We start from the raw sequence: 14849 nt of genomic DNA on the forward strand, positions 1-14849 counted from the left end.
TAGCTGTGACGCAAGGAGATGCACGTGACAGCATCATCTCATCCTCTCACATGTTCATTAAAGGAGAATACCACTACGTTTAAAGAGTTTGTGTTCTGTTAATCACATGTTATGAAGTTGTATTAGGTGTAGAAGGTTGAGTTATCACTTTACAGGACATTGTGAGACTCAAAGGTCTCCTTCAAATCCAACATCTGGATTGTACAGTAACTCTAACCTTCCTTGTTTCTTGTATTAAGCACTGCAATGTGAATCATGCACTCACTCACTTATGAGAACCCTACAGTTAACTGCAAAGTATGGCTGCAAATCAATCATTTTGGCCTCATGGTGAGCCAGTATCTTATACATTTCATATGGCAATAGGTCAAAAGGTCGCAGACCTACAGTAGGCTATATTACCTATAAAGCACTACAGCAAAAATATGACAGAATGTAGAAGTAAACTACCACATTTAGTCCTGGTGGGAATGTCTGTTTTTCATTTTTGGATTAAGTGTCTCTCAAATACATGGTACCAAAGCCTCCATTCTGGGATGCTGCTGAGTAGATGAGGATCTAATCTTATGTGTTATCATCACGAGGGATGCTTCAAACGAGCAGAGGGTGTGTGAAAGGATGTAGCACGGATGGGGGTGAGGTAAGCACTGTTTGTTTGACAGCAGCTCTTATGTACTTATCTGTTACAATCAGCATGTGGGCATTACACCCTTATGTGATTGTTGACCATTTCATTCCAAAACCATGGGCATTAATATGCTGCTATGACAGCCTCCGTATACTGCTGGGAAGGATTTCCACAACATTTTGGACCCTGACGGCAGGAATTTGCTCCTATTCAGCTTACAAAAACTTGAGTGAGATTGGACACTGATGCTGGGCAATTAAGGCCTTGCTAGGAGTTAATGTTCCAATTAATCTGAATGGTATTGGATAGGGTTGACGTCAGGGCTCTGAGCACAGGCCAGTCAAGATGTTACACACCAAACTTAGAGAAGCATTTCTTTATGGACCTTGTCTGTGCACAGGAAAGGGCATTCCCCAAACTGTTGCCATAAAGATGGAAGCACACTGTTGTCTACAATATGTAGCATTAAAGGTCTTATTGATAACATTTTTATGTAGGCAAAGGTGCCAAATAAAAGTATGGCTTTTCCTGAAAAAAATGATTATTGTGAATTAATCATTTACATTTTTTTTGTTTGTTTCCCACTTCTAACAAGGCTTGTGAGCCAATTGTAAAATTCCGTTGGTATCACGTGGTATCTCTGTGTCGTCAGTTAGTGTGGAAAAAAATGGATAAATGGCTGAGATTGCCGGTAGTGCCTGGCAACGACTTGTTGTGAAGTAAATGCAATGGGACGGGAGAGGGAGAATGCAGCTGAATGTCACCAATGTTATCAATAGCACCTTTAAGATCTCCCTTAATTGGAACTAAATTATCTAGAATGACATCCCCAAACCAAAAGCCCAGTATGGACAGTGTTGTCCACACACCTTTGGTCATATAGTGCATGTCTCTGTGTATTTATACTGCTGTCATTACTAGGATGAGTATTATTTGTATGACCACTTACCAAATTAAAGTGTTTTGCTGACCCTTGTTTTATTTTAAGTTATAAAACAATGACAACAAATGAGCACAGAAAAAAAAGAAACAGAAGCGGCTTTGGGATCACATGGAGAATTTTTCTGGACACTATTTTTCTGCTCCAGATCCAAGAACAACAATAAATAGAAGTGAGGTAATTTGTTTAAACATATATCAGAGGAAAAAACATACATGCATTCCAAAAATTGAGTGGCATTCCTCTTTAATTTCTACAGATTATTTCATACAGAAAATATGCCACGTAACTCGTTGCAATCACAAGTCTTTATTCTCTTAAAAGAAACTAGCCTCACAGTGTCTAACTAATACACCATAACATGAAACAACCACTTCTCTCGTCTGTAAGATATGTGCTTGTTTTGTAAAATAATGTTCGTCGGTACAAGATAATCTGGAACTACGTAGTTTTTGCTTGTTTTCCTAGCTGGGTCTCTTAAAAGGACAGATGCCAAGAGAGAGATGTGGGTACTGAAGTCAGAATGGGCTTATAATTCTCAGCGTGTTTCTGTCCATCAAGCAATGACTCAGTTTTTTTTATCTCAAAGATATTCCTAGATAAATCCCAGAAATCACTTAACCCGAGAATATTGCCTCGTCCACATCAGCACGTCCACATAATCTGCCTCCAGAGCTGCACCTTCTGGTCCATTTTGTAGCCCTTTGAAACTCAGGAAGTACTGGTAAACAATCCCTCTGAAGATCCCTGATCAGCTCGTGCTCTCTTAAAGTTCAGTATGCGGGCAAATAAAGGGATCCGGCTCTCAAATGATATGACAAAAAAGAGAGGACTTTCCACCATTTGTCAGTCACAGTTATAAACTCTTACGTACAGTACATACCCTGAATGCCTTACACAGATTGAATAGTTTCAGATCAGTTGCAAGACCCATTTAAAGGAGTACTGAAAATTCACTGGCAAGGATCTTTGTATATTTTCATATGTAAGAAGGCCATGCTTTTCGAGATTACACAGTAACAATAACATGTCTAATCTAATGCTTATGATGTGTGTAATATTAACTCAGCAGCTAATATTACCGTTGTTTTAATGATGTAAAAAAACGACAGCAAGAATGATGACCAGGACATGTAGCAAAGGGATGTTTAATGATTTCTTTGGACAATGAAATGCACATGTCCATTGTTGATGTAATACAAACAAGAGAATAAGAAAAAATCAACAACTTGGTGTTGTGTCAGCATTCCCAGTTCAACGTCATTTCATGTGTGTGATGTGAACTAAAAGATTCAAAATGGAGCAGAACAAAGATGTCTGGAGTGTCGCGCAAAGACTGACCAGTAGGGGGAGAGCCAGCTCTTACTTTAAAAAAAACAACAACTAGTGAGTCAACCTACACTTGTGCATGATTATCTGCTATGTACGCCCAGTTCCACTCATTCCATTTGAGAAACGTGGGAAATATTCCAGTCCCATACTCAAAGTGTCATGAGTTGAGACAGATACAATGTGGTATGTGGAGTGAGCTGATGCAAACACAAACAAATTTGGCTGAGAATGCGCACACAGACAGCTGAAATCATGAGCAGATTAAATTAAAAAATCACTTTAAATAAATGCTTCATCAAATGACACTGAAATGTTGATGATTGTTGCCGTCTTGGCACAATATGAAGTCCCACGCAGCACCATTTATTATCATAATTACAGAAGTCAAGACATGTTTATGTTGACCTCATTTCGGATGAAGGTCACGAAGCGTGTCAAATGACATTCAAATTTTAAATTAAAAAAAATGTACCACAGTTCATTCTCAACAGACAGGGGTGGGAGTTCAAGCTGCTAGAAAGGGCAGCGAAGGAGACTGATGACTTCAGCAGTCAAATTAAGCCTCACTGCTCCAAACCTTAATTTTTTCTTACCAAAGAACACTGAGTAGGTCTGGATTTGAAATATTCATCATTGGCTTTGAAGCATTTGGCCAGTTAATTTGTGGTTACATAATAAATAATCCATCCATAGTGGTTTTTTTACTGTTGAGTTCAACCTGAGATTTTGGTCATTTCAAGGGCAGTCAGTTCATAAAAAGAAATAAACATTCATCCTTCATGCTAAGAAATGTCTTAACGGAAATGTTGAATTAAATAATTTAAGACTGGGTACCTACTGCATTGCTCGCTCCATCACGATTCTATTATTGCTATGCTATTCCATTTCCTTTCCAGTGGCAAGTAAACCCCCACCCTCTCACAAGCAGTCTGGTTGAATGGGAATGCCATATATCGAGTGGTGAACGTCTTGGTCCCCCTACATCGCGTGAGGATGCAGTGAAAGTCAGAATGAGTAGGCAAACCAAGGTGAGCGAAACTTGATCTGAGGTGAATGGAAAAGTGCAGTGATCAAGTCGACATGATGCGTACAACTTCATACATTCCTCTGTAGCTCACTGGCGGGGCAGTCGTTCCTCACATCCCTTCACGAAAACTAAACAAATGTAAGACTTTAAACGATGGGTATTCACAGACACAGACTGTGTAGTGTGCGTTTGTGAAAAGGAGAGAGAGAGAGAGAGAGAGCGAGAGAGAGGTGGAGTGAATGATTGCATCAAGTGCTAATATATCATGACAGTACATGTACTCGATCTATAAAAAACTACCGTGGTACTCAACACTGACCTCTTTCTAACAAATAATCTGGTATACAACATTTACAAAATGAACATTGTAATAGTGTGATATTTATAATATATATGCTACTGCCTTCCTCTGGTTCTCTGCATTTTAAAGTACATTAACACCATCTTATAGTTTGTACGCTGTGAAGCGTACACACCACACCCGATCGAGTGGCAGCCTAATACAAATAGAGAACAGGAAGACTCTGTGGACAGTGAGTACACCTGCATGTGTGTCCTGAGTGTGTGTGGATGGTAGCTCAGCTCGTAAACCAGGCAGCCACAAACTTGCCGGTAGACTCAGCAGTGAAGGGAGTTTTAAGAGAGTACACTTCTGGGATACCAAGATTCTTCAGCTCACAAGGTACAGGATGTCCTTATCCAAGATACTTGCACATTTAAGACAGTCCTGATATACTTTAGGAGATAATTATTATAATAACAATAGTATTAAACATGTGTCAAGTTTATTTCTGTCCCATGGCAGCAGGGTCGGTGATCTGCATTATTTGCCCTGTGATCCCCGCGTTTCTCCTGTCAATCAGCTGTGCTGCTATGAGGGATCGGCCTCTGTGCATCCGTTGTACGTCTGTGTGTTCGTCTCAGATTTTGTCTGTGTGTTTGTGTCAATGAAAGTCTGAAGTGAGTTTTAGGGATTTTCCCTCGATGATCTGTGCTAGTTCGCTCTCATCAGAGGCGGGTCTGAGCCTCGGGGACGTAGATTTCAATGCTGTCGGCGCTTTCTGTGGCGGAGTTCTGTCGTACTGACGCCGCGCGCTTCGCTGCCATCAAACGCTTCCTGGCCTCTTGGCGCTGTTTGTCCACGGCCGAGTCCACGCTCCTGTCCTTCCCCGCCGACAGCTTGGGCTTAGTCTGCTTCTTTGGCACAGATGATGGAAGCTGCTTGTTTTCATCCTGAGTATGTCGAGAAGGAAAAGGAATAAGGTACAAGCGGAAAACACAACCTCTAGGGGTAACTCTCATTTGTAAGCCATTAAGCATTCATCAAGTTAATGTTAAGTTACTACAACTAAACATTATTCATTATTAATTAATCCGCAGATCATTTTCTCAATTAATCGATTAGTTAGCTTCGTCAGTAAAAAATGTCAAAAACGGTCATTATAATCAGTCAATACTAGGGCTGACCCGAATGCTTCAAAGTTTCAGCTGTTGCCATAGTAATTAACCTCCAAATCAGTACTAAAATGCTAATGTTTTTTTTTTTTATATACTATATATGTATACAAGTATGTAATAATAATGCATAAATCACAAAATAGCCCATGAAATAGGAATAATCCCACATTATTCATATTCACATGAATTATTATGAGTTATTCTCAGACAGATATCGCTGTTTGTTGTGTGTGTGTGTGTGTGCGCGCACAGTAGTGCTATCAATCTATCCCGGGCACTGAAACGAGGGAGATGGAAATAGAAAGACACAAGAACATGTCGTGCTTCAAAGCTTTGAATCCCATTGAATATTTCTCACCGAAGCTTCGAAGCCCAAAAAATGGTATTCAAGACAGCCCAGGTCAATAGTCATTATAAAACAGCCAAAGTTGACATCTTCAAATAGCTTCTTTATCTGACCAAATGTGCCAAAACCCAAACACACTTAATTTAAAATGATATAAAGAGAAAATTAGCAAATCCTCCCTTTTGAGAAGCTGACGCAAGCCAATGTTTTTGCTTGAAAAATGACTGATTTGAGTTATTGCTCTAATCTAAAAAACTGTAGTACAATGAAAACCGTCTAGCACCAAACATCACCTTCTTCTCTGATTTCTCAGGAAAATGCCAGTTGTTGGCTTTCAGCTGGTAGAGCTCGTCAAACTTCATGCTGATGTCTTCTATTGAGAGTTGTAGCAGATCCCAGAACCCCGCGAGGTCCTGCGCTGTTGGTCGTGGGTTGGAGTTTACGTCCTAGTGAGAGGAAAACGAGACAGTATAGAGAAGGGATAGATGAATGGCTTCGGTCAAATCACAGAGAATTAAATCACATTCCTCCCACACACATATTTCCTGGGCAGCCTCCCTTTCGAGCAAATGGATGAAGAGAAAATGCATTTGACACCAATAAACTTTCAGAGATAATTAAATTTCAACACGATTGGACCTGTAACAGAAAAATCAAGCGAAGAGGAACAGCGGGACAAGTAAGTCAAATGAACAAGAATCTATCACAGTAAATCGGACTAGATGAATTCTCAAAGATTTTCCTGTTTCTGCCTGAAAAGATTTCAGATTTTCCTTCTCTAAATGTAATGGGAAGACTTCCGCATGTCAGAGTGTGTAGGACAAATGATGTTGGCAGGAGAAAGATGAAAGAAAAGTGGGTCAGTAAGAGTTTGAGAGGCTAACAAAAACATGTAGCGTATCAAGAGAGATTCAATGGGATGTAATGAAGCCACTCACCAAGTTCTCATTACAGAGCCCTCTGAACTGCTCGAACTTCTTTGTTATGAGGAGCTGAGCGCTGCCTACTGCACTGCGGATCGTCCCCAAAACTACGAAAGAGAAGAGTATAATAAATCATCAAAATGTTGTGGAGAGATAATAGAAACAGTTTGAGCTCCAAAAGATACATAATGCTACCAAAAGTATGTAAAAAGGCAGCTTCTTTGAGAGACACAGTATATAAGGAGAGAGCTGCATCAAGACATAGGAGGGGGCGACTATATACAGTTTATCCCTGTTGTCTAGTAATGAAATATTTATCTCAACATTTACCAATTAACGTTCTGTGACAGTAATGATTTTCTTACAGGAAATATATTAATGCAATCTTAGGGAGGATAACAAATTACTCTTTATTCAGCTATTTTTTCCGCCTTTAATATTTGCATGTAAATGGAAATTCATAATTCAGGACCACAGAGAGCAGAAGGAATGATGATCGGACGGAGCCTCTACATCTAGTCTGCTCCTTGCTCATTCATATTTCAGACACTGCAGAGATGGATCTGCCTAAAAGCCTGAGTGGTATTCTCGGAGATGAAAAAAGTGAAATGACTCTGCAGTCGCTCCGTTACAGCTAAAACAAAGTGTACTTCCCCTCCAATGAGCAGAGTTACTGGGAGTCGATGGCAGTAATGACTGTGTAGTGCTCTGTCTCGTTGTCCATGGTCAACATGGACGAGGCCTGACCTGATCCCCCCCGTCTGTGGACCTCACTAACTCAATTAAGTTCTTCATGTTACTGACTTGACAGGCTATTAACTGTATTTTATTTATTATTCTAGTAACCAAGCAGCTTCAGGTAGGGATGTCATAAAAACCGATACTTTGGTGCAAAGTCAATGCTAAAATGATGAAATGTAATGTTTTGAAAGCCATTTCATGCAGTTATATCACTTACCCTCCTCTGACAGCTTGTTGTCTTTGGTCTCCTTCTCCATCTGTTGACACCAGCCCTCCATGCGCCCCGCTTCCGCCTGCAGCAGCTTCAGGAACCAGTTACCGTCTCGGAGGCAAGCTGGCGTGCCGGGCTGAACGGCATCTCCATGGGAGCTGCAGTTTCCCGTCTCCAGGCTGGGATCTGGCGGTGGCAGCGAGGAGGGGTCTAAAGCCGGGTCCAGAGTCTCCGGGGGCGGGGTGGATATCCTGGATGGGGCTGAGGTGTGTTTAAGGGGCTGCTGGTCCATGGCTTTGTCCTGTCTGTTGGGTGCGGTGGCGTTCGCTGTTTGACTGTTGGGGCCGTTGGCTGTGTTGTTCTCTGTGGGTGAGGCATCCTGGGGCTCCTGAGGCTCAGTCTCTGTATTTTGTCTGGAGGCCATGCTGCTGTCCCGGCTGAGACTGCAAAGACATGCATAAACATCAGCTTCTGACAGACAGTTACATAAATAAGACAATGAAGTGATGTGCGAAACATGTTCTACAGTAACAGTTTGGGGTCAGTGAGCTTAACTGACAGGACATTATGGCAGCTGATGGTGCAGTATATCACGTACTGCAAAGGAGCACAGAGAGTCCGAAAACACACGGTATCGAGAACGGTTAGCAGGCAGCAGGAGGGAATTAGCAACAAATCAGGTATACAACATAAAAAGCTTAGCGGACTGCTGCTTCAGAGATAATGAGCAGGGAAAAAGGAAGCGGGCTGTCAAAGAAATGTGATTAAGGGAAATTACTGTGAACTGGAAAAGTTGAAATGATGCATTTTCAGCTCCCTACAGTCAAAACAGGAGTAAAAGGACATAAATCAGAGCCCTGAGCTGCTGTACTGCTACCAGGCTGACTGCTGAATGACCCTAGCAACAGTCTGCAGATTCACCACACAGGCGAAAACAAAGAATGACGATGTGAGTGTGTGCAGTTATGGAGGCAAAAGAAGGAGAAGAGCTGCAGTGTGTTCAGACAGACAGGAGGTCTAGGGCTGAGCAGTAGGGTTGAAATCATTGTCACAATAATAAAAAGGCACCCAGTGGGTTAAGTTCAGTGTTACTGACCAAAATGTGTATCCTTGAGGTCTAACATACGTGTTGAATGCATTCGATTTTTTTAATGAAACATTTGCAAAGCAACATTTTAAATCGTGCATTGTTCACATTCACGTTTGCTCGCTTAACGCCTTCTTCGCTGCCTTCGTCGGCGCATCGCTACGTTTACTGGAGCATTACTGCCACCAATTGTCGATCAGCAGAATAGCATGAAACTGGCAGCAGGGATATGTATCTCGTCGCTTGCATGCTAATGAACGTGCATGATACACACAAAACGGAAACCCCCTTGTTAAAAACATGGCTTCATAACATTACTAGTCAAATACTCCACAAGGTACCTTTAAATTGGTAAGTATAAGGGTGGCAGTGGTTTGGTTTCGTCTGTACTCTGACCCATAGCACTGCCTTCAGTGTGGATGCTCGATCTATCACCAATTACATAAAGCTATTTTGCATACGATTCCTATGAGTGCACTTTCTTTTTATACTCTCTTCACTCCATTTGTTCATACTATATCTTGAAATGACTATTTGAATTCTCCATTTCTCATACAGTATGACATGTGAAATCACCAGCCGTTAATATCTCAATACACTTGCATATAATGATTCCATTAAGGGCAATATAACCATACATATGTATAGGTTAATATCCTGTCTTCACAGCATACTTGTGAGAAATGTAAACCATCAGATCACTTGTGGCTACCATTCACTGTCGCATCAAATACTTACGGCCTGCCGTTCTCCACTTGAACTCCAATTGACTGAAACTTAAGGGGGGCAGTCAGGGATAGTGGTTCTTCTCTTAAGACTGGCAGAACGCAATCCACCTGAAAAGTCATGGACAACAGAAAACCAGTCAAATACTTCTACCTCCCAGTATGATTGTACCTCAATACAAAAATGAAAAGTAGACAATTGTTACCTGAATTCCGATAGAGGACAGTTTCCTCTTGGTTGCAGTCGGGGGCTGCTCTAGGGTGAAACTAAAGCTCAGGGTGTCATTTTGGGACTGGGTAGATGTGGAAGTGGTGGTAGTGGCAACAGTGGCGGCAGGGAGGTCACGAGGGGCTGGAACAGGATGTGCAGAGCCTGCAGCGGGTGCAGGGAATCCAGCAGGGACAGGGACAGGGACTGGTAGAGGTCGGGTCAACTTAACCAGACTGCCCGTGCGGATGCTACAGAGACTGTCGGAGGAGTTGCTGCGTCCCGACTGGCTGTTGGCCTCGCTGCCGCGGTCCTGCTGGTCGATGTATATGTCTTGGGCCGACTCTGTGCTGCTCTGCACCGTCACCGAGATGAGGGGCTTGGATGTGGTGCGGGGTGGGACTGGAGGAGGAGCCTTCCTATTGCTGACTGCTGACAGAAAGAGGAGACAGAAAACAGAGAGCTCCGAATGAGAAATCTGCTCTTCGTCACTTAAGACTTCAGAGAGAAAGCAAAAGTAAAATAAATCTGTGCTGCCAGACATGATCCAGCTGGTGCCTATAAAGTGTCAAAACACAAACCCATAAACACGGCCTATCTGAAAAACAAACCTGCACTTTGCCCCTATTGCTGCCTCTATCGTGTTAACGCTACCTCTATGTTTCCTGTAAACCTGTTGGTGGTTGTGTTCCATTGACGTCAGTCTGTCTCTGGAGACCTTCCTTTACATGCTACACCTTCAGTCCTTTTGCTCTGGGGATTGTAACACAAGACAACTCTTCCTTCTCTGACCATGGCCTTTTTAGACCAAACAGTTCCAGGAACTATAGAACCAAACTACTAAAAAAGTCCATTTTGCGCTTTCCTGTTTGCATTTCCAACAGATCTGAAGAACCACGAAGATCAGGCAAAGAACAACACAGAACTATCCTGCTGTTTTTTGGATTTACTGTTGCGTGACATGTTTCGGTGGATATATAACAGCATTTTTGAGAACCTCACATTTCCACACAGTCAAAGAAAAAAAAAGTGTGCATCCTGGTCATAGTTCAGTTATAAAATCCTAGTGCAACCTGGTGCATCTCTCCACAGGAGAACTGTTGTACCAGCGCCTGGTTCAAAAAGTAGTTTAGGCGACTTCGCCAATATTCAGCACTGAGCTGCGCAAGTCGCGTTGCCATCTCCGTTCTCTATTACCAATACAGTAAGTTTTGTTATAAGGTACTTTTGAGACAAGATTTAGTTTGTAATAGTATATAGCCTGTCGGGCTGTTATTTGTACAATGACGCAGCTAAAAAAAAGAAAAGTGCAGTGATTTGACAGACTAAATGAGATTCGACACCGGGCTTCTCGAATGCTAATTAGGGAGCAGCCCTAAGTGGATGTTATGAATCAATGAAAAGGAACCTTGCGGAGAAGTCTGAAAACTCTACAATGCCTGTCTCCAAAGGACACGATCTGCTGAGTGCTTGATTGTTATCCATTTCTGCTTTAGAACGTAACAGTGATGAAACTATTAGCAAAGAAAGTTTCATTTCTCTTCTTTACTTGTTCTCTCATCGCTCTCTTGTTCGCTCACTATGTCTCTCTCTCATTTGCTCGTGCTCTCAACTTGTTCACTTGTGTTTGATCAGCGACAGTCAGCCCTGCAAACTCCACTTTCCTACAAAGCATTACACAAATGACAAGTGGACATCTCCCCAGTGATATACCCCATCAGTAAACTTACAAGGATTGAAATGTGTTCTTGGAGGTATGCCATATGTTCAAGGGGCCATAATGGATATTTTTATAATCAATCACGTATCAAATCACGATATGAAAACAATGTGTCAATGTGAACACACAGCACGTGCCACTAGAGGTCAGTCTCTACTGGTGGAACCATAGATTGCACATGACAGCTCCCCAAAAAGTGAAGCCAAAACATCTTGATCGCCCCCTGGTGGCTGGCTGCAGTATAGGTCATAAGGCCCGCCCACTCCAAGTTGCTGGATGGGCCAAAATAAAAAGTCAAAGTACACGTCAAATTAATTTTCCCCAAAGATGGTTTCTGTCATTTTAGGTAGTTCTTATGACGCTGGTGTATATTCAAGTGTTTATTTCTCTGATAAGTTTGGTTTTAATTAGTTAAATGATGCTATAAGAAGGGGGTGAGACGTCATGATTGACAGATGTGATTGACAGCTGATCTGAGTGAAGTAGTCATAGCCAGAGGCTCTGGAAATGTAACTTTAACTTTCCATAACCGTCACGAGTCTGTAATAGAACATGTGTCAATCTGATCATAAATGTAGATATATAGATATTCTGGTTAGTTGTTGTGTCTTTCTAGCCAAACAGCTACCGTGGTGCTAACATGGCAGATAGGTGGCTGCCTCTAACAATCTACTGCCGTGCTCAGCTCTTCATTGGCTTTGGCACGTGTGTGGACGGGACCTTGAAGCCGCGGCTCCAGCCCGCCGATCACCACTGCGTCGACACCGCAGTGGGTTCACTGTACATCAACTGCTCAGCACCAGACAGACACGGTTAGCAGGTAGCTGGTGAACAGTTGAGCATTCAGCAGGTAAAGAGCCACACATTTCGTTGGTGGAGACCAAAAACAAAGCTAAAAGAGAGTAAATATTGGACCCGTTGCTCTGTAACTGCTAGATGTGTAAATAAGCAACGGTTTAACAAGTTCCTTATATCAACATAAAAGGTGATCATATGTTAATGCTGTGTTCAAAACTTGTTTTTGTGTTTCTATGACATAAAGTGCATAATATTCATCCTACATGTTCTTAATGTTATGAATGATGTGAAATACACCAGAGGCCTGTACTACGAAGCAGGATTTGGCGTTAGCGAGGTAAGTTAAGGGTTAACCCTGGGTTTTCCGTCCTACAAAGGTAGATCACTTCGTATCGTATGGTAATATTACACACATATGAAGAAGTTTAAGTCATAATCCAGGCTAAAACCAACACAGTTTAAACTGACAAATGCAGGAAGGACAGCTGGCTGTATGCTGTGGGTTCTTCCCGCTTTGAATTATATTTTCATACTTATTTTTTTAACTTCCTCTTGAGTCCATTTCACACCACCTGAGAAGGGGGGGGGGGGACGCAGCTGAAAGAAGGTTCAAATAGTCATACACGCCGCATTGATATTACTCGGCATGATTAGGTGTAATCCAGTTATCCGCTAATCACGTAAAAGCTATTTATATCTAGACGTGTATATCTTACTTTTGAGTGTGCCGTTAAATTAATAACTGTTAATTTACGCATTAACACATCGGGAGTTTTTTTCTTTTGCCAGCTGTTCTTCCTGCATTTGGCAGCTTCAACTGTGTTACTTTTAGTCTGGATTATGTGTTTCATTTCTTCGTATTTGTCTAATATAGTTGGCTCTTCCTTTGTTAAATGTGCCGCTCTGCCTATCTGTGGACTTGTCCATGTTTGATATTAGTCAGATGCTGAAAACACCGCCCCGTTCATGTGAACGCGCTCACAGCCAGACTGAGAAAACCCTGGGTTGATTTACCGAGTTGATAACCAGCTTGGTAGGACCGCTCAGCGGGATCTCGTTTGTTAGGGTTAGTGAAGCCAGATAACGAGAAGATACCCTGGGTATGTTGAACTCGCTTCGTAGTACAGGCCTCATGTATCTACACACCTACAAACTTTAAAACGGAGTAATTTCAAACACAATCCATCCGTGAATAAACGTAATCGTCATCATTAATGTTGCTGACGGATAAAAACATATAACAAAAAACATAAAACACTGCTTTGACTTCTCTTTTAACAAATCAATACTCGCTAACAACTGTACTGTATCACTTTAAAAATCAGAGCAGAGCCATCACATGGTAGACTACTTAACATAAGTATGACATTTTGATGCTGACAGATATATGAATGTTGGATTCACAAATTCTTTCAACAGAAACTGAAATGAGGCCAAAGACAATCTGACTCAGAGACTAGGAACGAGGACTGGTGCCTCTTTTTCTGTCATCAGTCTGACTGCAGGGTTGTGGTGGATGATACAGAGTTAACTACAGCACAGCAACATGAGAAACCAGCAAAAACCACAGGCGTTCTTAAAGAATTGAAGGGATGTTGAGGTGGTTTTGTGTAGATGCTATTTAAACAGCTGGCTGACTGTCAACATATGACCGAAATGGGTTGCAACACAAGACAAATACTTCTACCCAATTACAGCCTTCACTGACGCACATGATGGATGAAATATTTCCTTAAAATTAGCTGACCAAGAAAGTAATTCAAGGCTCACCGTTGGTGTTTCTTCCCTCCGGTAGCAGTTTCAATCTAAAGAGCAGCCTAACACCCTGTCATTGTGAGGGCGCTGCACTTCCGTCATCAGCCAGTGACTCACAGCACCAGTAAAGCCCTCATTAAATCCCACCAACATACACAAACATGGCTGTGGAATCCACTTCATGTAGTCCAAGAGTCCCTCGTGCAGCCCTGACCTCTCGTCTCAGAGAGCATATCCAACCGACAACAGAACATTTATTCCCGAAGAATGAGACACTTCTTTTAGTGCTCGTAGCACAGATGCATGACATTCCCTACGTTAATCCTGTCCGGCTACACTCTGAGTCTCAAATCAGGCCTCTGTCCCAAGGCTGCACTGAGTCTCTTCCTCACTCACACAGAGCTATAAAGTTGATTATTTCCACTGAAACAGATCATCTATATTATGCCAAATATCCACACATGTGCAATCCTCACTGAGTTCCACAATAGCATGATTTATGAGAAACAAAAACAAATAGGCTAAATGCAGTTTACGACCCTCCAGTCATAGTGAAGTGGGGTAAATGCAGATTATTCGCACCCTTAGCAAAGAGCACATTCCATTTTGCTGTCCTAGTGCAATATGTGGTGTGATGGCTTGCTCCATATCGGGGCTCAGTGCCAAGAGGTAATTAAGAGATTGATAAGCTGCCCAGACCCTGGACCTCCAGGGCAGGACCTGCTAATAACCTTCAGCTCAACCCTCGATTTTACTTGTTCAGAACCCTGAAGCCAATCCCACCTTCAATCATCACAAGTTAGTTAATCACAGTCGATGCCTGACCAATCAATGCATGAATGAGCATCGGTCCAATTTAGAGGTGTTGATGATTAGTTGCTCAATTAATAACGGCAAAGAATTTGATGAGAAAAAGTTTGCCGTCCACAGCCGAGCTCGTCATGGTACGA

General features: G+C 42.1%; 1 protein-coding gene across 12 annotated transcripts in view; it reads right to left on the minus strand.

Annotated features, from left to right (window-relative positions):
* Positions 1-2700: 2700 nt before the first annotated feature.
* The window catches only part of dlgap4a (discs, large (Drosophila) homolog-associated protein 4a), a 106276-nt gene continuing 94127 nt past the window's right edge, over positions 2701-14849 (minus strand). For 6 of the 12 annotated variants that reach the window (XM_074643716.1, XM_074643718.1, XM_074643717.1 and 3 more), the window contains 6 exons: positions 9625-10058; positions 9432-9529; positions 7613-8049; positions 6670-6761; positions 6025-6177; positions 2701-5160 (listed from right to left, as the gene is read on the minus strand). In XM_074643716.1, the coding sequence (XP_074499817.1) occupies positions 4936-5160; positions 6025-6177; positions 6670-6761; positions 7613-8049; positions 9432-9529; positions 9625-10058 (1439 nt within the window). In that variant the 3' untranslated portion in view covers positions 2701-4935. Of the gene's footprint in view, positions 5161-5553; positions 5956-5987; positions 6178-6669; positions 6762-7612; positions 8050-9431; positions 9530-9624; positions 10059-14849 lie in introns of those variants that run through there. The other 6 variants (XM_074643719.1, XM_074643715.1, XM_074643725.1 and 3 more) reach the window with 2 other exon arrangements.

Source organism: Sebastes fasciatus, chromosome 8 (genome assembly GCF_043250625.1).
Source record: "Sebastes fasciatus isolate fSebFas1 chromosome 8, fSebFas1.pri, whole genome shotgun sequence".
NCBI classification, from domain to species: Eukaryota; Metazoa; Chordata; class Actinopteri; order Perciformes; family Sebastidae; genus Sebastes; species Sebastes fasciatus.